Raw genomic sequence first — 23,659 nt, forward strand, 5'->3', positions numbered from 1 at the left:
CAAGCCGCTCCGGGTTCGGACGGTATTCCTCCTTTTGTTCTTAAACAGGAACCGGACCTCTGGTCTGAACTTCTAAAACCAATATTTGACCATAATTTTCTATCTCATACTGTGCCTGTTTCTTGGGTTAAATCAATTATTGTACCTATTTATAAAAAGGGAGACAAATTGGTCTTGTCCAATTATCGACCCATTGCTTTGACTGATGCCTCTAATAAGGGTTTTCAATTCTATTAAGGGACCTTAACCATGCCATCAGAGAAGGTAATCTTCTAAGTCTGTTTCAGGAGGGGTTTCGAGAAGAGCTGGGTACCTCACTCAATGCTTCCACCTTGTCACATCTGAGAGACTATGTTCATCACTTAGGTGGGGGATTTCTATATAGCCTACCTGGATTTGATTAGTGCTTTTGATGGCGTTATTAGGTACAGGCTCTGGCATAAAATGCTTTCTTTAAACATCCCCCGTAAATTGGTGCAATCGATTGCTTTATTACATACACATACTACTGTACGCGTGCGCCTTTCCGAGGATGGTGTCCTGTCGCTAGAGATAGATACCTGTACGGGAGTCAAACAGGGGTGTACTCTGACACTCTTCAACCTATATGTCTGCATGTTGAGGGTCTGTAGCAGGGTCCCTCCATCGTTCCGGCTAGGTTGGGGAGTGGATGGCCTTTGCGGACGATATTATACTCTTTGATAGAACTCCATGCAGTCTTATAGTAAAGATGCAGCTCTTTTTAAAAAAAATATGCCCAGGATAACAACCTCTTTCCTAATGCTTCGAAATCTAAAGTCTCCGTTTTACCTCGTAGAACTAAGGGTCAACATTTGGTTTGGACTATGGGACACGATAGTGTGGAGCAGGTCAAGACTGTCATTTATCTGGGCTATCATTTGGGGAATAGGGTCAGTATTGATTATTGGAAAACCATCTTGGCTGATAAAGCTAAAAAACGTTCTGCTCAAAAGAAGTTTCTAAAGCAGAGGGTTTGTAAATTTTCTTTGCTGCCCTTGAGGCGTTATTATCTGGCCAAATTTGAGTTGATTATCCTATACAGACTTGACCTTTGCTCCCACAATATGGGCGACATCTTAAACATTCTTCAGAGAAGGATTTGGAAGGACATTCTGGGCCTTTCGATGGCTATACCTAATGCTATCATTAGACATGAGCTGTGTCTGGTGTCATTGAAGGCCAGGTATGTCTGGAGTCAGCTTTCATTCTTCCGAAGAATGATTGACCCCCTCAAGAACTCCCTATATGAGAACTTGAATTCTGCTATGCTTGACGGTACTGTTCCGTCCTTTGGAGAGTTTAGAGATCGGATATTTGCAGTACTGTCTTGTATTAATGGCTCCCGTAAAGATCTGGTACTAAGACCAGGGCACATTAAAAAGATCTTGTTTCGGTTTGACTGGTCTGAGACAGTTGATTGCATCTCAACATATGTACGCTATGAGGAATATTCTCAGTACGTGCATGCAAGGGAACATGCATGTCCCTGATCGCATCCCAAAGGATGGCTCCCATTTGCGGGGATCGCATAAGCATGAGGAACCCCTCAAAAAAACCTGTCCTCACATGGTGGTGGGGTGCTAGGTGACATGGCCGGAAGAGCGGTACCCGGGGGCTGCGGAGGCCTGGGCGTACTATGCCTTCTCTGCTGGGTGTATCTGCCGTGCAATTTCAAAGGATATGCTGTAGGCGACGTACCTGGTGAAGACCAGTCCCACCTGGAAACTCGTTCTTCCACCTGCCCCGTGAAGGATGGTGGCGTTGGATGAGCGGCTATCTTGTCTGGCACAGCAGCCATCTTGTCGGGCTGCATGCCACGTGCCTGCAACGTGGTGCAAGTTGCGTTGGGCCCAGCCTCCTCCAGGAGTCTTGGCGATGGAGCTTGAGGCCTACACTGCACCTTAAGCGAGATCTGGTAGGCGTCGTGCCCTCGGCTGAGTCACCGGTAGTGCTGCGTACAGCCGCCCCTTCAGACATTTGTCCGGTAGTAGGGTGTAGCCCCTCGGGTAGAGACCCGGTAACAGAATCTTGCGGTCCCTCAGTGACCTCACTGGTAGGATCCAGCGACCCTTTGGCCTGGCGACCGGTAGCTGAAACAGCCTCAGTACCTGTGCTGGTGTTAGGACCTGGGCGGTCCATCCCGCTCGGATGTTTCCTCGGAAAGGAGTCGCCCTTGCGGGGTGCTGAAGAAAAGAGTGGCCTTGGGTCGTGACTTGTGTCTGATGAAGTTCTTCAAGTCCTCTGGAGGCGATCGTTCGAAGAGCTCCCTCCACCGAGCTAACCTGTTCTTCAGAGTGTGTGGTGTAAGTGCGTTGCACGCAATACAGCCGTCGAGGCCAAGGCAGCGGAGGCAAAGTGCATGGGGGTCAGACGTGGGGAAGAACCCCTCGCAGGCTGGACATCTGCTGAAGCCCAAGTACATTGACATGCGCCGGGGAGGAGTGTGGTGCCAGAGGACAGAGTACCCGATTAAAGACAAAAAGACAGTATCCGGGGAAGAGTGTGTGGAATTACAAGGCCGAAGCCAAACCCAGGAGCGCTGGTGAAAGCGGTCCGTTCCTGTGGACGTGGAAAAGAGGACTGGAGAGTGGCGCCGGGGGGGGCAGATCGGGACAGCGCATGCTACCAGGGGCGCACCCCTGCGCGCCTCTAAATTTAAAGCGGAAGAAGGTTTTTTCTGGTGAAAAAGGTTCTGTCTCCCATCCCTAGCGAGGGACACTGCGAGGGACGGCCATACAGTATGGAGTAAAGGGGACGAGACGTAGGAGTATATCGAAATACAAATGGAAGATCTTAATAACAGATCGGGAAGATCCAACATTCGGGTTAAGATATTTCCGGAAATGATTGAGGTCCGGGAAAAGAGAACAACGATGCAACAAGTGTTCAAGCATCTACTAGATTTGGAAAAGGGAGAGGAAGTTCTGATTGATCGAATACACTGGGTGGGCCCAAAACACAAAGACCCAGGAGTAAGGCCTTGTGACGTGGTCGCTGCAATTCACAGGTATGATCAGAAAGAGGCAATTCTAATTATATCAAGACTTGTTTTGAAGTGACGACTCATGGCTCCAGTAGTACACGTTTTAATCAAAAACCAAGTTTGCTACAGATGGACATTCCCTTTTGGTCTTTTCTTTACATGGGAAGGACAATAACATTGCGTCACTTTGTGCGAAGGTTTACGAATATTGAAGATACTAGAGGATGATGAAGGGAACCATCAAAAGTAAACTTGCAAAGTCCAAGAAAAAGGGAGATTTAGAAGATGGCAATGGACTAAACCATCTCGAGATAAAACATTGCGAGAATGATCCTAAGGAACTGTCGACTGAGTAAAACATCCATGGTCGTGGAGAGGGTAAACATATACACCACTGTATTATCTGTTGTAATTGTAGATTTGGGATTATAATGTCAGTGGTGATGGCATTGTACGGGGGGCAGGAAACATTAAGTAATGAGGTGACGGGAGGTAGGGAGGTAAAATTCTTGGCATTTGGAATCTGGGGGTGTTGGGTACTGGTAGACCTGTTGGGGAAGAGAGGGTTCAGCTACTTAAGGAACAATCGGTTTACATTTATCCAGATGGGAGGTAAGAGTAATAAAAGTCCTGACTCTGAACATTAGGGGTCTAAATTCTCCTGTCAAAAGGTGCAAAGTCAGCACATTTTGGAACCGAGAGAAGCCAGAGACACATGTGCTAAGGAAAGATGCAAACCAAATGAAGCTCCATGGTTAAATACAGATCATTCGATCTAATGACAAGGTTAAGAAGGGAGGGTTCTTGATAGCGCTGAAAGGATGGGTAGGTAACAATATGTTGGCTAAAGAAGTGGATAAGGAGGGACTATATCTTTTTATCATAATACAACTGGAGAGAACACGACTTACGACAGCTACAGATTATGCTCCGAATTCAGGACATGAGGTGCTTTTGCAAGGGGTTATGGGGGATTTCAATATGGCCTGGGATCCCCAGATAGATAGGAGTAGTGTTGACAGATATCACAACAACACCCTACACAAAAGCTAAAAATGACCATGGGCAACTTGTCACTGGTAGATGCATGGAAAGAAACTCAGCATGAAGACAAAGGGTATACGTTCTATTGAGCTGTTCATAGGACATTTTCTAGGATAGATTATGTGTGGGTCTCAGGTTTATTGCTAGGGAGAATACAACAGATGGCTATGAGCCATGCACCACTAAAGTTAACAATTTTCCAGGAACACGGAGGGTCAGGGCTATGGCTGTAGACATTTCCAGAATATATAGTACAAGATCAGATATTGGGTGAAGAAATCTGGGGTAAAATCAAAGAATATTTTGAATTAAATGGTACTCGAGGTACAACGGGAAGATGAGTTTCAGATGCTTTCAAAGTGACTATGAGGGGCGAACTAATTGTAAAAAAAGGCTCAGACAGAGAAGATATTAGCATCTGCCCAACTGTTGCTGGAGACGCAATTAAAAATAGCTATAAAGGAGATGAAACAAATAAAGGGGCACAAATGCAGAGGGGGCTGAGCTCGATGGTGTGTGACTCACCACAGTTGCCTTCTTATTGGCTCCCTCACGTGCGATAATCGGTGGTGGCACCAATGTAGTCAAGGACAAAGCTGCACTAGTCGCAGCCTTGGCAAACTCCTACCAACTCACACGATGCCTACATGGATGGGTACAACTTACTTTTTTCGATTGCAGAGTCGCTGGTGTCTTGTCTTTGCCTATGCTTTCTTCTTGTCGGAAGAGGAGTGATCGGTCTCACAGCAGGAGGTTTATATGGTTCCTACCCTCCTCCTCTGGGGTTGGTACTTCGGTGTCAGCTTTTGAATATTTAGCTACCGAGCTGGGTGGCGACTTGATGGGGGCTGTGCTAACACCAACTTCGCTGAGCGTGACTGATATGCACCGCACTGCTCCATGTCGTGGCCCACCCCCAGATACCATACACAAATATTGTGTGGGTCGGGGTGGACATCTTGGAGCTGTAGTGACGGCAGCATTTGAAACGTGACTTAATGGTGTACACATTTTATTTGAGATTGTTTTCAGATACAGCGTGCTGAGCATGCGGAAAAAAAGAACAGAGGTGGGAGCAAGGGTGTAGTGATTTCTAGAAGTATGAGTGCCAATGTCATCTCCGGAGTCTGGGAGCCAGGGTGCACAAGGGCCAAGGAGAACAGCTAGCGCTGGAGGATATCTATCCAGATGAGGAATCTATGGGAGTATGCAACCCATTGGGCATAATACAGCGCTCCATGCTTTCAAACTGGATTTACGCTACAGAAACAAAACTACCAATAACCCACCTATACATTGCACTGCAATATAAACATTTAAAACAAGCCAGCAATATGGCTTTTCCACTGTTTATTAATCATCTGTGCTTAGTGCATTTGTGTATTTACTAATACATGTTTAGGTAACTAGGTTTTGGTTGGTGTTTGCTCTTATAAAACCTCTGGCACATGACTAGCATTGGTATTTCTAAGTTCATTTTTCAAAAAATGGTAATGAGAGGTATTGGTTATTTATGAGCTCCTGAATGGGAAGGGCCTGTAATGCCTCTTTCATAAGGGGTCATTGAGTTTATTGGCTTTAATAGCCTCCCACGCACAAGAGTAGTCCCTGCTACATCTTTTATGAGGTACAGATTCAAAGGAGTTTAAAGATGACCCTTTTTAAAATGGATCTCGTTGAACCTTGAGGGAATGAGAAAAACGTGTCTCTAAAAGTAATGGGCCCCCCATTGGGTTAATTGGATTCCAAAACGGCCCACAAGAACTTAATAGGTTTGCCTGCGTTGAACATGTCTGCCTTCATAATCGTCAATGCACTTACGTTTGTTTTTAACATGTTATTTTCACTAATGTTAGTAGTTTGGCCGCAGAACTAAAATAAAAAAAGGTACTTATACCAGCCAAGACACAGTTTCTAATCTGCTCAACGCTTTTCTATTTTTCCATAGCTGGAGATCCCGCGGCTCAGAGACTCTTCGCTGCTGGAAGTAGGGCCAGTTGGCATGACTTTGAGCTTCCAATGCACACGTCTCCAGATCTGCTTCCTTAGATCCTCAGCCCTGCGTTCGGCACCGACTCATTGATGGGTCCGCTATGTGACGTACAGTGATCCATATATCATCTGCATGTGATTTTGAAGAGGGATGCCCAAAGGAACTAGGATCTACCCTGAGATCACCCTACTTCTTGCTCCTGCTTTGCTCAATGTCAAAAGGCTGTGAAAGAAGAATGGGCCATAGACTGAACATTAACCTTTTTATTTATCAAATAAATTAAACAAACTAAGTATGACATAGAAATCTGATCTGTGTTGGAACACGTCTACAGCAAGTCATAAGATGCAAGTCAAGCTCTTGCAGTCCCAAACTGTGGAAGGCTTTCACTCAATCAAAGTCTGTACAAGCAGTAGATCAACAGCAAAATAGTGCAAGGAGAGATGCTGTGATAAGTGTCATCACTCAATCCAACCAGGTATCAATACAAATTTAAAGTGCTTTTCACCAGCTCAGCTTGGTTTTATGTACTGACATATTGAATTTCTCTGGATTCAAGTGGTCTGCACCCCATTTAAGAAGGTATCATATGAGAAACAGGGATGAGTTTGATTCCTGTTGTACATAACATATCTAATTCCCATACAAGTCTTATATTCAATCACAGGGGTTTTTTCTGTCTGTACACACCAGCAGCAATAGCTCCTTCAGACTGAACACAAATCAAAAAGAGCATAGTGAAATGAGGCTCTTCCGCCGACTCATCCTCTAAACATTATCCAACGATTGCTATCTGCAGTTTCCAATCTGCATAAAAGACACAGAACAAATGTCAGACAAAAGGTATTTCAAATCTCCTAGTGCATGGTCAAAGAGACTTCCTTTTACAGTCCTCAACGAGAACTCAACGGTCCATGTAACCAAAAAATCAGTGGCTTCTGTTATTGCATAGGGAGCTTTAACATGTCTTGTGCCGGGCAGAAGAGAAGTTTGCAAATCCTCAGAAGTCATCCTGTTGGAGAAGGGATGGAGAGAATATTAGGAGCTTCAGTTTAAGTATCTCTCTTACATTGACTGCCCCTTAATCGCAAATCTATTTTGTTAGCATAATAGTGCTTAGTCATGAAACAGCAGTTGTGCTATTTTGTTAGATTAACACAGTTCTTCTACTCACAAGCCTCAACAGATAATATTATTTCACAGGTTTGGCCTACCCGCCCGAGCTACATCTAAGGTTACACAAATCATAATTTTTTAGGCAGCAAATAATGGAGGCAAGACCCAAGTTTATAGAGATCTCACAAAGTCCAGGATTTACACAACACGTTATAATCATAAAACCATTTCTTATTTTTTCCTTCTCTTTATTTAACTTTTAAGGAACAATTAAATAACAACAAAGTTATATTTCAGGATAACAAACATTTCAATTCAACAAAATAATGGATAGGTAATCAGCATGAAACTTATAATAAAATCTATTTCTTGGCAAGGTAATCATAAAATATGATTGGCTCAGACAGCAGGGGTATCTCTAGCAAAGAAACCTTTCATGTTATGCAGATTGTACAGCTGCAGATTGCACAGGTTCAAACATTATAGCTTTTCCCCAGATCTCATGGGCTCCAGTTTTAGATGGAGAAATTACTTACCGTAATTACCTTTCTATGGATTCTTCTCCCGCAGATTCCTCCTCTTGATATATATCCACGATCTAGCTCTGCCGTTTGGAAACTTTCCGACAGTGGGCGTAGTGCACCTAGGCTCAGCCATCGATTTGCCTTGCTCGGTGCTCAAATGTCAGCTCCGGAAGCAACGCCAGGTGTCGTATATAAGACACGTCACTATGCCCATGCTTCAGTTCCTCCCTTTTCCCCCCTGTGCCTGAACGCTTCAGAGGAAAACCAACGGGAGGAGGATATTCATCTTCTAAAGAAACTTAAGAGGATACATCCCAACAGGGTGATCCCATATAATCTGAGATTACACTTTTTTTTGGAGTACATTGAGTGAAAACGGACACCCCAGAGCCATCAACGTCTTTTTCACTTGATAGAAGTGTTGAACCACAACACTTTGAGCGGGGACAGCTGGAAAGGGCAATGAGGAACCAGAGAGAAGAATCCATAGAAAGATCATTACGGTAAGTAATTTCCCCCTTCAAAGGATTGCTTTTCTCCTGCACATTCCTCATCTTGATAGACTCCCCAAGCAGTTAAGATAAAGGAGGAGGGCAGAAAGTATTAAAGAAGTAGGTTCTACAGAATTGCCCTACCAAAGCGTGCATCAGCCCTGCGGGCAACATCCAAAGCATAATGCTTGGTGAACTAAGTAAGGAAGACAGAGTGCCGCACAGCAAATGTCCCTAACAGGGACGCTCCTCTCTAGGGCTATGGAAGGTGAAACCCCTTTGGTTAAATGTGCTTTGGTTCCTGGTGGACGTTCTTTGCCTGCTGATGGGTAACACTCAGATATACATAAAATAATCCAACGTGAAAGAGTTTGTTTTGTTATGGCGAGAACCTTGCGAGATAGAGAATGGACTATGAACAACTGGTCCATCTACCGAAACGCAAATGTACGGACAACGTAAAAGCTCACGTTTCTTTTTGGGTCAAGACAGTGAAAACGCTCCTCCTCTTTCGAGGGCTGTGGAGGGGTGTAAAACACAGGCAAATCAATACATTGTGAAAGATGACATTCAGAATTAACCTTTGGAAGGAAGCCAGGCCTGACGGAGAAACTCTAAAGAAAATGCAAAAATGGCGGTTTGCAGCAGAATGCCTGCAGCTCACCAACTCTCCAGGCTGACGTGATTGCAACCAAGAAGGCTGTTTAAAGAGACACAGCCTCAAAGAACAGGAATGCATAGGCTCAAACTGAGCTGCCATTAAAAAAGTCAAAACCAGATTATGTCCCAATCTGGAACAAAAGGGGTTGGCGGAAACCTACTGAGAAGGCCCTTCAGAAATTGGGCCATGAATGGAATAGTGTAGAAAGAACCCTGATCCGGGGACCTTTTGAACACAGACAAGGCAGACACAACTACCCTTTAAATCTGGCAACTTGAAAGCCTGCTGAGGCCAGTGACAGAAGGAACTCCACCACTGTAGTGGTGTGGCAAGAGAAGGTCAATCTCGCGTTCCCTGCACCATGCCTCAAATCTTCCCCATCTGCACCTACAGTGAACTAGTATAAGGTCTGTGTGCAGCCAGCAGCACCTTCAGCACCTCCTCTGAGAGGTTCCAGTCATATCATCCTGTCAAGAGCCAAGCATGTAGATTGAGGGAATCCGGACTCTGGTGAAGCAACCGACCTTACGACTGGTTCAGGATATCCTGACGCCGAGGCAACCCGCTAGGTGGGAAGATGGTCAGATCCAAGAGATTGGAGTACCATATTCTCCTCGCCCAGTGCAGGGCGATCAATATCATGATTGCTCAGAATCTCTTTAACCTCCTGAAAACCCAAGGAAATACTGGAATTTGGGGGAAAGCGTAGTGGAGATGAAAGGCCCAATCCACCAGAAATGCACCGTTCACTGGGAATTCCCTCAAGCAAATCTGTTCGCATTTCCTGTTGGACTCCGTGGCGAAAAGATACACCACTGGGATACCCCAGAGAGAGAAGACCTCTTCCAGGACTTCCTGACACACTTTCCACTCATGTGAGACCGGGCTCTGCCAGCTCAGAGCATAGGCCAAACCATTCTCTGTCCCCACCAAATGAACTGGTGAGACCGAGATGTTGTTCTCTAGCAACCAGAACCACAGTAGCATCGCCCCGGGGCAAAAGGGATGGGAGTGCACGCCACCCTGTTTGTTCAGGTACTGCATGGCCACCTTGTTGTCTGTCAGAATGAGGACACGCTTCTCCTTGAGAGACGGGGTGAAATCACTCAGGGCTAGCCCGATGACTCTAGTCTGTTGATATGCCACTTGGCTTCTGTCGTGGACCAAAGGCCCACACCTGCAAGTGCTCTCAGTGAGCGGCCCAACTCTTCAGTGACGCTTCCGTGATCAACCGTGTCTGAGACTAGGGGGACCAGAAGGGTTCCCCTGCCATAAGGTTGCTGTGGTTGTCCCACCAGCCTAGGTAGAGGACCGCTGGCTGGACACATGGAGAGGATCCATAAGGGCTCCCAGATACTGAGACCATTGATCCCGTAAGAGCCACTGGAGGGAGCTCCTGCCTAGCCTGGCCGCTGGCACTAGAAAAAACAGGGAGGCATGAGACCCAAGAGTCAGAAGAAAGAAGCAAGAAGTAAAGTGGCGTGGTTCCGGAACAAATGTACCATCTGTCCAATGGTTTCAGCTCGCTCTTTGGGTGAGAAAGCCTTCCCTATCCGAGTGTCTAGGACTGCTCCGATGAACTGGAGCCTTTGGACTGGTGTCATGTGGGATTTCTTCAAATTCAGGGTGAAGCCCAGCGTCTGCAGTGTCATGACCCACAGAACGCGCCCCTTCTGTACTTCCTGGTCCTTGTCACGGCGGGGTTTGCATTTATTGTTTCTCCCAACATGTCCGTATCACGTGATACGCCGCGCACCAGCCTTCACGGCGCACGTAGTACGTTCCATAAATATGCCACGCCCCTGCGGGCCCGCGCATCTCAATGCTATTGCGAAGTAGCGACCAGACGTGTGCTCCGCAGTTCGCGGTCTTATTCCCTTGCTTCTTCCACCCTAACCCAATTCTAGTCCCTTCCTCCCTTTCTTGATTCCTGGACTCGTGTGCTAGTTGCGCACCCTGTTATTTCCTGGACCCTTGCTTCCCGGTACTTGAACGCATGCTGGAGTCGGAAGAGACCCGTGCAGCCTTATTCAAGACTAGAGCAGCACGCAAGCGCAAGAAGGCATCGATCAAGAAATCCAGCAAAGATCGAACTCAGGTGAGAAGGGGGGGGGGGAACTCCTTGACAGTTTGAGACGCCACCCGACCAAACTCGATATGGACATGGAAGCGGCCGTCCAGGACCTAATCCAAGTGGCATGCAAGAGCTACCAACCGAGGTGCAGAATCTAAAGGCGGAAAACGCTACTCTCAAACAACTAGCTCCATCCCGCGATTCTGCCACAAAAGAAAGTGTATTGCTGGGCGGTATAGTGGACAAATATGATGGCTCACCAAAGACCCTTCGAGAATTCCTGGGTTCATGTTTGGTTCACTTTACTTCTAAGCCCTACTACTTTTCAACTCCCAGGGCTAAAGTGGGCTTCATAATTTCCCACCTTTCAGGAAACGCCTTAATATGGGCTACGCCCCTCGTTAATTCCGGCGACGTTCTTCTAGACGACTATGATGGCTTCATACAGGCCCTTAAAACCATGTGTGACCGTCCAGAACAAGTCTATAGTGCTCAGGAACGCCTGTTAGACTTTCAGCAAGGACCCCAGGATATACTCACCTGTGTTATCCGATTCAAGCAGTTAGTCAAGGAAGCTGATTGGTTCCCGGAAGCGAGTTTTACCCTTTTCAGGAGAGGACTGAATGAGGAGATTAAGGTGAGTTGGCCAGAGTGGCTCGCTCAAACTCATTCCATGCACTAATGGACCTTTCCATGAAAATAGATTTTCGTATCCAGGAAAGAAAGGCAGAGAAAAAGAAATCCAAAATTAATCCTCCGAAGCCCTCCTTTGAGAGTACCAAGACGGACACTAACCCACGCTCAATCTCTGAACCAGAACCCATGCAGATAGGAGCCTTCCGTGGACCTATATCCCCGCAAGAAAGAATGAGAAGGATTAATACGGGGTTGTGTATGTATTGTGCCTCAGACAAACACCTGGTTAGGGAGTCTCCTCTGGCCCCTCCTTGGCATTCGTGAAACGCCAGCTCCCGATCCTAGATGGAGCAGAGCTTCGGGAGAGAGATGTTTGCTCCACATCAATTCCATCCTTGAACTCTCCAGGACAAAACAATTTGGTGATTCTACAAGCCTTCCAGTCGCCCTCTAAGAATAAGACCTATCCCATTCTGGCCTTGGTGGACTGCAGAGCTATGGGAATTTTCATTGATCAAGACTGGGTTGTTAGTACGAGACACAAAGCACCATGCAGCCGGTGGAAGCAATCGACGGAAGACCCCTCTCTTCAGGACCCATAAGCCTACAGACAAAAGAGATCCAACTTTCCATAAACCATCACCAAGAGCGGATTACATTCGACATCATTAAGTCAGCCCATCACCCCATGGTATTGGGTATGCCCTGGTTACAGAAGCACAATCCGTATTTCAATTGGACAGCAGGATCACTATTCCTAGGCTCTGAGTTTTGTATGTCCCACTGTCTAATCCTGGATACCTCCTCCACACCCCTTAAAGAACCACCAAGAGACCTGAAAACACCACTCATGGTTTCTAATATCATACAAGTCCCAGAGGCCTATCAGGGATATGCTGATGTATTTTCAACTGCCATAGTCCAGGCCTTACCCCCTCACAGACCTGAAGACTGTGCCATAGATAGAGATCCCTCAGCAGTGATTCCTTTTGGCAGAATGTTCATTCTTTCCGAACCCGAGAAAAAGGCCCTCAGAGAATACCTGGATACCAACCTTGAAAACGGCACCATAAGACCTTCAAAATCTCCAGCGGGTGCTTCATTGTTCTTTGTTCCCAAGAAGGACACTAAGGAAGTCAGACTTTGCCTCGACTATCGTGGCTTAAATCAATGCACCCTCAAAGATCGGTACCCACTACCCCTGATCTCGGATATCCTGGAAGCTGTGAGAGGCGCCGTAGTCTTCACGAAGTTGGATCTCTGGGGTGCCTATCATTTGATCCGTGTCCGGGAAGGAGACGAATGGAAAACAGCCTTTAGAACACCCGTTGGTCATTATGAATATCTAGTCATGCCCTTTGGACTAGCTAATGCCCCCGCGGTTTTTCAACGATTTATGGACAGGGTGTTTTCTGATATGTTATTCCTTTTTTGTCATTGTCTATCTGGATGACATTGATCTTTTCCAAGGATCCTCTAAAGCATGAAGAGCATGTAAAGGCAGTACTGCAACGACTACGTGAACACAAACTTTTAGCCAAACCCGAAATATGCTTGTTTCACGTTACTTCTGTTCACTACCTGGGATTCATCCTTAGCCCAGAAGGAATTGGTATGGACCCTTCAAAGGTAAAGGCCATACTGGCATGGCCTGCTCCCACCTCCGTGAAACAAGTTCAATCCTTCCTGGGGCTTGCCAAATTCTACCGGAAGTTCATTTCTTCCTTTTCCGAGATCGTCCAGCCGATTGTTGCTCTCTTGAAGAAAGACACTCCCTTTACTGGTCTACACCGTAAGACAAAGCATTCCAGCGATTGAAGACAGAGTTCATGCAAGCCCCCATCCTGGCCCAACCAGACATAAATCGCCCATTCCTAGTGGAAACGGATGCCTCTAACTACGCCATAGGAGCGGTCTTGAAACAGGAACTTGAGGATAAACTAGAACACCCCATTGCTTACCTCTCACAAACCCTGACTCTCAGTGAGACACACTATTCCGTCCTGGAAAAGGAACTGTTAGCCATCCGCCAGGCCTTCACTGAATGGCGAAATCTACTTCTGGGTGCTAGATATCCAGTTCAGGTCCGCACGGACCATGGGAATCTTCAAATTCTATAATCATTGGAGTGCTGGAACAGTCGTCATGCGCGTTGGGCCTACTTCTTTGCCCAATACCAAATCCCAAATCACTCATGTTCCCGGATCACAAAACATGATTGCTGATGCCTTGTCCCGACGTCCTGACTATGTAACTACTGAAGACAAGGCCTATCCTAAGATGTTTCCCCACACGATCATTGTAGCTCAAGCAGTCAACCTCCTGGAAGAAATTTGAGTACAAACCCAATCCTCTGATCTCTGGAAGGATATTTCAAGGAAGAATCCATGGAGTCTAAGGCTTAAGGAAGGATACTTATTCAAAGACAAGGCACTGGTCATTCCTACACAGAAATTACAACAAAGAATGATAAACCTCTGTCATGATACTCTTCACTCCGGACATCGAGGCATAACCAACACCCTCCGTCTTATACAAAGACAGTTTTGGTGGCCTGGAAGGAAGACCGACGTACAGCAGTACATCAAAACTTTTGCTGTCTGCAGTCAAAACAAACATGATAACAAGAGACCAGCGGGTCTTCTAATGCAACCATCGCTGCCAACAAGGCCATGGGAAGTCATTGCAACAGACTTCATTGTGGAATTACCACCTTCCCGAGGGTACACGACCATCATGGTTACCATAGATTTGTACACTCATATGGCTCATTTTACACCTCTGTGTAAGTTACCATCCTCGTCTGAACTTGCTGGAATCTTCCTGGAACACATATTTCGTTTACATGGACTCCCTTCCAAGATCATATCTGATCGAGGACCTCAGTACGTCTCAATTCTGGAAACATCTCTGTCGCATTTTGGGTATCCAACGCACCCTCTCAGAACGTGCTAATCAGACCCTGGAGCAGTATCTTCGATGTTTCGCCACCAAGGTTCAGGATGACTGGTCGCTCCTGATACCCGTGGCTGAGTTTGCCTACAACAATTCTGACCATTCAGCAATTAAGACCAGCCCCTTTTATTGTAGCCAAGGGTTCCATCCATCAGTTCTACCCTCTGTTCTCCCTCATCCTACACCAGTACCTACTGTCGACTCCTGGATTGAAACCCTCATCAACGTACACCAAGAGGCCAAAGAAAATTTAGAGAAGGCCAGAACTCAGACTAAAAGGTATGCAGATTTAAAAAGGAGACCAGGTCCTTCTTATGCAGTTGGTGATCAAGTCTGGCTGTCCTCGAAGTTACTACCCCAGCATCTACGGCCAAACAAGTTGGCCCCTCGGTACTATGGTCCATTTCCCATCAAGGAAGTTATCAACCCGGTTTCATATCGGATTAGTCTACCAGACTCTTGGAAGAAAATTCACCCAGTATTCCACACATCCTTACTAAAACCCTACCACCAATCCTCCCGGAAATCCTACCGACCTCCTCCTCTACTGGTCGACAACCAATTGGAATATGAAGTGTCTCGAATATGTGACTCCAGGTATAAACGGGGTCAGCTTCAATACCTGGTTGAATGGAAAGGATATCCTCCTAGTGAAAGAACCTGGGAACCACTTTCCAATCTCAAGACTCCTCAACTACTCAGAAGATTTCACCTTATACACCTGGGCAAACCTGGTGGAACAGCCTTTTGGAGGAGGCATGCTGTCATGACCCACAGAACGTGCCCCTTCTGGACTTCCTGGTCCTTGTCACGGCGGGGTTTGCATTCATTGTTTCTCCCAACATGGCCGTATCACGTGACACGCCGCGCGTTCCATAAATATGCCACGCCCCCGCGGGCCCGCGCATCTCAATGCTATTGCGAAGTAGCGACCAGACGTGTGCTCAGTAGCTCGCAGTATTATTCCCTTGCTTCTTCCACCCTAACCCAATTCTAGTCCCTTCCTCCCTTTCTTGATTCCTGGACTTGTGTGCTAGTTGCGCACCCTGTTATTTCCTGGATTCCTGGACCCTTGCTTCCCGGTACTTGATCGCACGCTGGAGTCGGAAGAGACTCGTGCAGCCTTAATCAAGACTAGAGCAGTACGCAAGAAGGCATTGATAAAGAAATCCAGCAAAGATCGAACTCAGGTGAGAAGGGGGGGGGGGACTCCTTGACACTGCAGTAGCAAAGAGGTGTCTTCCAGATGAGACAAAACCTGCCACGCTGACTTTCACCAGATGAGTCAGTCATCCAGGTAAGGAAATACGTCGACCATGGTTCTCCTGAGTTGAGCCGCGACTACCGCCATGAGCTTGGTGAAGACCCTTGGAGCGGAGGTTAACCTAAAGGGTAGCACTTTGAACTGATAGTGCTTGTCCCCTATGAGCAACCATAGGAACTTCCTGTGCTTCTGATGTATCGGCACATGGAAATAGGCATCCTGTAGGTCTATTGACACCAGCCAGTCCTGAAGTTCGAAAGCGTGGAGAATCTCTCTCAACGTCACCATCCTGAACTTGTTTTTCCTCAGGAACTTGTTCAAGGCCCTGAGGACCAGAATGGGACAGAGACCACCTCCCTTCGTGGGCACCAGAAAATACTTGGAATACCAGACTGACCCTTTCTGTTTGAGAAGTACCTCTTCCACGGCTCTCTTTGAGGTACCTCTTTCAGTTCTTCCTTGAGCTCCTGTCCTGTTGGATTGCGGGAGGTGAGGGTCTGTCCGGTGGCTTTCTCAAAAAGGGCAGACAATAACCCCACTGAATTGTCTGCCGGGGCCAAGCATCAGAGGTAATCTGCCTGTGGGGCAAATGCCCTGCCAACCATCCACCAACCGGTAAGTCGTGAGAGGGGAAGCAAAAGCAGCTCAGAGGGCGTGGCTGCCCCCCACCGCTGTCTGTTGTCCTCTTGAAGCCCCTCTGCCCCTTCCAGGAAGCGAGAAACGCCCCTGCCTGGCTTGCAGGGGCTGCGATTTACTGCCATAGGGTACATACCATCTATAGCCTCTGTCCCTTGAGGCAAAACTGAAAGCAGGTCTGGCCGATTGAGCAGCTAGGCTAAGTGACTTGGCAGCAATTTTAGACTCTCTGAATTTTTCTAGAGTCATCTGCTTTTTGTCCAACGAGCATCTCTCTCTCTCAAAAGGCATGTCCAGCAGGCGGTGTTGAACATTTGAGGAGGACCCAGAGGTTTTCAAATAGGATTGCCTCCTCTAAACTACTGCCAACCACATTGAGTGGCAAATGCAGTCAGTACTGTCCAAGCCCATCTGAAATGACTGCTTGGCTACCTCCTTCTATCCTCCACAAGCTGTAAAAATCTGTCCTGCATCCTCAGGGGCAAATTCTGCTGCATGTCCACAGCTTTCCACAAACTGCAAGAATATTTTGCAAGACGCAAGCTACGTTTGTGACCTTGAGTGCCATGCTGGCAGAAGTAAAAACTGTCTTGGCCAAAGCACCCAACTTCTTTCCCTCCCTATCCAGAGGGATATTTAACGTGGATGCTGCGGATCTGGTGGAAATCGTGGCAGCTTTCACCACAAGCCCTTCTGGGGAAGGGTGTGTAGAGCAGAAAGAAGGATCACCTCTTGCTGGCCTGTACTTCCCAGTGAAATTGGCATTCAAGGACGGAGACTTGCAAGGGTGTTGCCATAAGGAGGCTAAGGGGTCTGCTATGGCCTGATTGAAAGGCATGTTTTGGTCAACTGCCGGACCTTCATCGCACCGACCACCACATTAGTGCGGTTGAAGACAACCAGGGCACGACAGCAACAGATCTGGATGGGGGCCAGAGAAGTGCAAAAACTAGGAGAACTAATTGTAGATCAAAAAACAGATCTCGCCCGAATAACCTCTGCCTGGTCGGCCTCCCAGACAACGCAGAAGGATCAGACCTGGAATCCTATGTATACAACTCCCTCAGAGACACGCTACACGGTGACAATGCACGTTACCGCATAATTGAGTGTCCATCGAGCTCCCATCTCCAAACCGCCTGCGGGGAGCGCCTGTGCATAATTACAATGCAGCTTCTGAACTTTTAACATAAAATGGCCATTCTAAAGGCGTACAGAGCAGCGACCCCATTACGCATTGAGGAAGCCGACGTCAGGATATACAATGACTACTCAAAGAAAGGGCTCCAACCTAATTTTCGAGGCACTAAAGACCACTGATCACAGGCGCTACCTCAAATTCCCGGTAATATGTTGCATCCAACTAGATAGGCAATGGCACTCATTTGAGGACCCAGAGACAGCGTAGCGCTTCCTACAACAACGGAACCTAGTGACAACAGACTTTGTGCGGTCAACCGCAGAATCCAAAAAAACAAACCGCTCCCCTTCACCTCTCCCAGGTCGACAGCGAACCAGGGGGAAATGGCAAAGAGCAGGCAGAGGGCCCTGCGGCCTGGACACCAAATGGGAAAATAACAACTGGGTGAATATGGGGACAATTCAGCACAGTGAAACAGACATGTAATCAATTCTTGTTACGAAGGGAAGACCCCTACTTCCACAAAATTCCCACACACTCAGTAGAGATACAATGGAAGAACCTAGTGATTACCCCATGTACAAGAATCTGCAGAAAGCAAGCAAGACAATGGATATTACACGCTGAGCACCACGAACTCCTACGCTGCAGCAAGACTGCACATCAGGGGCGCACCTTGGTGACAAGCGAAGGGTACCACAGAGTTGCAATTTTCATTACCCGAGGCTGGCAATTGCCCCAGCAGGTGAACTCTAATATCGCAGTATGTGGGGAATGGCAGCAACCCCATGGTCTGCACCCACAAAACCCATATATGGGCTTTTATGCCAAGTGTTGGAAAGGTGCTGTATGGTTGGCCCTCCCAATGTGTCAATTTAGAACTATAAACATAAATTTAAGAATATTACTGTTTATGTTCATGTTTTGACAAACTTTCGGGGAATACGACTAATGACGTGCTCAATTACTACAAACTGAGCAATACAGCAACTGCAGGACCAGTCAACAAGATCACCCACATTAACCTAGAATGGCTCAGATCACACCCATAAACCTAAATATCCAGGGATTGGGACACCCTATAAAGCGCAGGCGAATGCTGAACCATATGAGGGTCCTCCAAGGCGACATTATATTCCTGCAAGAAACCCATTTGAATGAAATTTAATTTAAAAAACTAGAACGTGGATGGATGGGAACCGCAGCCCACTCACCATGCCAAGGGAAAAGGGGGTGTCTTCATTCTGATCCATAAGTGGGTTCCGTTCCATGTACAGAATATCTGCAGCAACGAGGAGGGAAGGTATGTTCAGGTCTAGGTACATCAGCACCATATCACATTCCTCAACATTTACACACCCACGACCCACACCCCATCCTTCTTTACACGCATATTCACAAAATGCGCACAATACATAGGGAACATAACCGTAGTGGGTGGAGACTTAAACGTTGCTATAGATCCTGTCAGAGACCGCCCGAGTACCACTACCAGCAACCCCACTAATCTGAGGAAACAAATAGTTCTCCAAGCACTGATCAATGACTTACGACTAAAAGACATTTGGCGACATATACATAGAAATCACAGAGACTATAAATTCTCTTCACAGACACTACAGCTATTCTCAAATAGATTATTGGATGACCCCCGCCAACAGATACATTTAGCCACAGACACTACGATTCTCCCAACCACCCTCTCAAATCATGCCCCAGTACTTCTATGCATAGCGCTCCCAGACACTATACGCAAAACCCTGGCATGGCGCCTTAATCTATGCATGCTTAAAGACCCAGATCTTATCGAACATCTACAAGTAGACTCAGACCTCTTCTGGAATTAAACCTTGCTCTAGGATTCTCACACCATAAGTGCTGGGACGCTTTGAAGGTCTTCCTAAGAGGCCAACGCATACCTCGATGGTCGCATAAATTTAAGGCATGGGGACAGGCAGAAGCTCAATTAACGGGTGAACTCTGCACGATAGAAAGACATCAGAAACAGACCCGGACACACAACTCCAACCCCATCTTAGAAAATTAAGAGCAGAGATTAAACACCTCTCCAGTGCAAGGGCACAGAAATCCTTCACTAGCTGGTCACAGGCATACTATATGGAAAGCGAATGACCGTTGCACATGATGGCACTAGAACAAAGACAAGCTGCACAAACAATTATCTCCATTAGAGATGCCCAGAGTAATTTACTTGTAGGAGATTACCATATCAACACCCGGTTCGCGGAATACCACCAAGAGCCATATGCAGCCTCCGACTCTTGCTCAGCCCAGAACATGACTATGTTCCTTGATTCATTGACCTTACTCCAAATACTCACGGATCTGGTGGATGAACTAAACGCCCCCATTACAGCCTTAGAAATAGCGCGCGCGCGCAATCTCTTTGTTCTCCCCAGAGAAGGCGTTGGGACCGGATGGAATCCCCATGGACCTCTATAAATCTATGAGCCAAGCAATAGTACGCAAACAAGAAGCAGTATTCGAAGAGGCAATAAACCAAGGACAACTCCCGCGATAAATGTCGGAAAATATAGTATTTCATAAAAGTGTCCTAGATCCATAAATTTGCAGCTCGTACCTACCAATATCGCCGATTAACGTGGACGCTAAGATACTAGCGAAATGCCTGGCACAACGGATAGTGGTGATTCTCCCATGCCTGATCCATAAGGACCAAACAGGGTTTATCCGCAATAGGCATTCAAGCAATAACATACGCAGGCCATTACATATACTGGCTGGAGATAGAGACCCGGAGGACATGATTCTTGCAGTAGACGCAGAAAAAGCTTTCGACAAAGTAAATGGAATTTCATGTTACTTGCCCAATCCAGATCCGGCTTCCCCTCATACCTCCTACAGCTGATCAAATTGTTTATACCGCCCCACAGCATCAGTAGTCACCAATGGCATAGCCTCCCCCGTTCAATCTTCAATCTGGAACACGACATTGTCGCCCCTTCTGTATGCGCTCTCCATTGAGCCAATAGCCATCAAACTTCAGAATGATCGGGATGGACGGGCATCTATCAGGGCACCGAGGAACATTGCGTCTCCCTGTATGCAGACAATCTACTCTTATATATAAGCAAAGGTCCTACATTCCTACCATACATACGGGCCCTACTCCAGAAATTCAGCCCAATGGCAGGCTACAAGATAAATTGGAGAAAATCAGAGGTCTTGCCCCTCTCACTACAAAAGCATCATATCAAATACCTGGGGATCAACATTAGCGCTGCTGCCCTCAGCGAGCTTTGGGCTCTGAACTACCCAAAGATCCTAGACAAGTTCAGATCAATTCAGACCTGGGCAGGTGGGACACTCTAGCCATCTCCCTGACAGGTAGGATTAATGCCCTAAAGATGAACTCGCCACCCAAGCTGGTCTACATAGCCATGATGCTGCCCATCAGCCCCTCACCTAAAATGATGAAGGAACTGGACAAGGCTATTGTAAAATGTATATGGAGGGGGGGAAAAAGCCGCGAATCCGCCTTAGTATACTACAGGCGGCAAAAACAGACAGCAGATTGGCAGTGCCATCATTAAAAGCTTATTAACAGGCAGCCCAGGTTTGCTGGGTAAAACGTTGGCTGGACACAAGTGATAACACTAGCTGGAGGGCTATAGAACTGGCCCTGATGACCCCACTGAACCCTATAGAGATTATGTCCACCCCACTGACCAGACTCGCGCAACAATTCAAGCTACACCCGATCCTAGGACCGACAATTAGAAAATGGCACCGGTCTGGAACAGGGCAACTGTCTCTGCTACCACAAAATACAGTCCACTTTCCTCAAACTTAAGTAACTCGCCAGAATCCCTCAGCTCCATGCGAGTTTGAAATGGAACAACATCTTACTACCTTCCCACATCTTTGCACATTTTATAATATGTCGACACCTAATAATATGAGCAGAAACCACACCCTTTCGACAGCATGGACAGAAGATCTGGGCATCCTGATTGATACTGAAAACATATATAACTACTTTACTGCTATCCCAACAGTCTCTTTGAACGTCAAAAATAGGGAAATCCAATTCAAAATAATACAATGTACATATTACACCCCAACCAAGTTCTAAAGAATGCGCTTGTCCCCCACACAGCGGCATGCTGGAGAGGCTGCGACAATAGAGGCACCAAGGGTCATAGGATGTGGTCATGCCCCGCTCTCACCCCGTTCTGGCGTATGGAACATCAGCAGCTCTCAGCAATAGATTTGGCGGATATCGCACACAAACCCAACCCTATGCTATTTAGCGCAGATGGAAATGAATGCCACTCAGATGCACTGACACGCAGACATATGGGGTTAATGCTCTTCACGGCACGCAAACTGCTGATCATACACTGGAAAACTAGCTCACCACCCACTACGATAGAATGGACCACACTGCCCTCAAAAAATGCCTGTTAGAACTCGTCGCCTTAAAACGACATCCAAAGGTGGACGCTGCAAGGAGTGGGCGATTCTGGGAGATGTTGGAACCTTACATATGAGCAACCCCCTACACTCCTTTTTTCTTCTACCATCTCAGCTACTCGCCTTGAATATTGTCAACCATAACCCACTCAAAGGATACTACAACAAGGGGTTTATAACAAATACGCCCACCAAAACCACTGAAGCATGAGCACGTCAGCAGGGTGCGGGTGAGGGGAGAAAGAAGGGTGGTGGCCAGTTTAGCCACAATGTTGTGTGGGAAAGTTTAGTTATTTGAGAGATATTTAAAAGTGTAAAGTTTGATATACGGGGTCCACCCCGATACTTGAAATGATGCTTGCATGTGAATATTTTGAAAATAAAAAAAAAAGGACGAGGAATCTGTGGGAGGAAAGCAATCAATTGAAATATGCATTTCTTACAGGCACTTCACTCAGTCAGCATACCATAGCGATACCCCCTAGCTTTCAAAGACTGTTGACTTACATCCTCGCTGTCCAGAATGGCAGAGTCCAGAAGGTCAGGCAGGCGTTCCTCGAGAAGATGCTTTGTGCGGCTCACTGACTATGGATAAATCATATATCAAGTAAGACATTAGTAGAAGGTAACCCTGTGGAGCAAGTTAACATCTCTATAACATTGTGTTTAAAGACAATTGCATGCTAAAGGAGGAGAAATTACTTACCAGTAATTAATGTTCTTTCTATGGGTTCTTCTCTGTGATAGGTGAGAAGGAGGAGACAGACCAATAGGTGTCATTTTTTAAAAGGGTTACTGGAAAATAAAGAAAATGCCTAACTTTACGTATCCTAAGTGCTCCCTTACCTAACACAATTAGGCTAGTGTGCTCGTCAATTCGGAAGTCCAAATTAAAGGTCTGTGTTCTGTCCAAACTTAAGCTGTTCTGACCCTACTACTAATACTAGCCAACTAAAGACCAGGAGAATGACTCCTTCCTCCTGGGTTGCTTTTCAGCAAAGTTCTCTTCAGTATGGATTTTCAAGATAGTCTCTGGCTGGTTCTGTTTTACTTTGTCGAGAGGAGCTTTTTTTTCGATATAATAAAAACTAATTGAATTTGTTTTTTTAAATATTTATTTGGGGCACGGGGTTCCCTATGCATTCTTCCTTGCTTCTGTTCTGTTTTCAGTCAGGATGGATTCTCAGATTTCTTCCATTCTCTCGTTTGACATGCTTTTGGTCTAAGTGTGTGGCATCGGCAAAGAAAGGGCTCTTCACTGTTCCCCTTCCTGGCCACCACCTCTCGAACTCTGTTCTTCTCTGGTTTCTTCCGTTTTGCCCTTTGACGCACTAACATTCCATGTGTGGTATCGGCAAAGAAAGGGGGGGTCGTCACTCTCTCCTTCCTTCGACAAACTCTAGAAAAGGATACCCAGATATATATTTGAAGAAACATATAGGAAGAGTGCTCTTACCAGTTACCTTGCAAGTTTACATCTTCCAACTTATCTTTTTAACCTGATGCCGGTCCTCAGGGACTCCAGGTACTATGATCATACCAACTACCTATTGTTTATAGAGTGTGGTATTGGAATGTGAACCAAGCTAGTATTATTTAAACTCATCATTTTATGACACCTCTTATCCATAGTGAAAATAGTATCATGTACAAATAATATAT

General features: G+C 46.5%; 1 protein-coding gene across 1 annotated transcript in view; it reads right to left on the reverse strand.

Annotated features, from left to right (window-relative positions):
* Positions 1-6,289: 6,289 nt before the first annotated feature.
* Positions 6,290-23,659, reverse strand: part of STAG3 (STAG3 cohesin complex component) — a 2,261,782-nt gene continuing 2,244,412 nt past the window's right edge. Inside the window, exons 33-34 of the mRNA XM_069646424.1 lie at positions 22,505-22,582; positions 6,290-7,053 (exon numbers count right to left, since the gene is read on the reverse strand). Of these exons, the coding sequence (XP_069502525.1) occupies positions 7,042-7,053; positions 22,505-22,582 (90 nt within the window). The 3' untranslated portion in view covers positions 6,290-7,041. The remainder of the gene's footprint in view (positions 7,054-22,504; positions 22,583-23,659) is intronic.

The sequence above is a fragment of the Ambystoma mexicanum genome, chromosome 1p, assembly GCF_040938575.1.
Source record: "Ambystoma mexicanum isolate Mex_15411 chromosome 1p, UKY_AmexF1_1, whole genome shotgun sequence".
In the NCBI taxonomy this organism is placed as follows: domain Eukaryota; kingdom Metazoa; phylum Chordata; class Amphibia; order Caudata; family Ambystomatidae; genus Ambystoma; species Ambystoma mexicanum.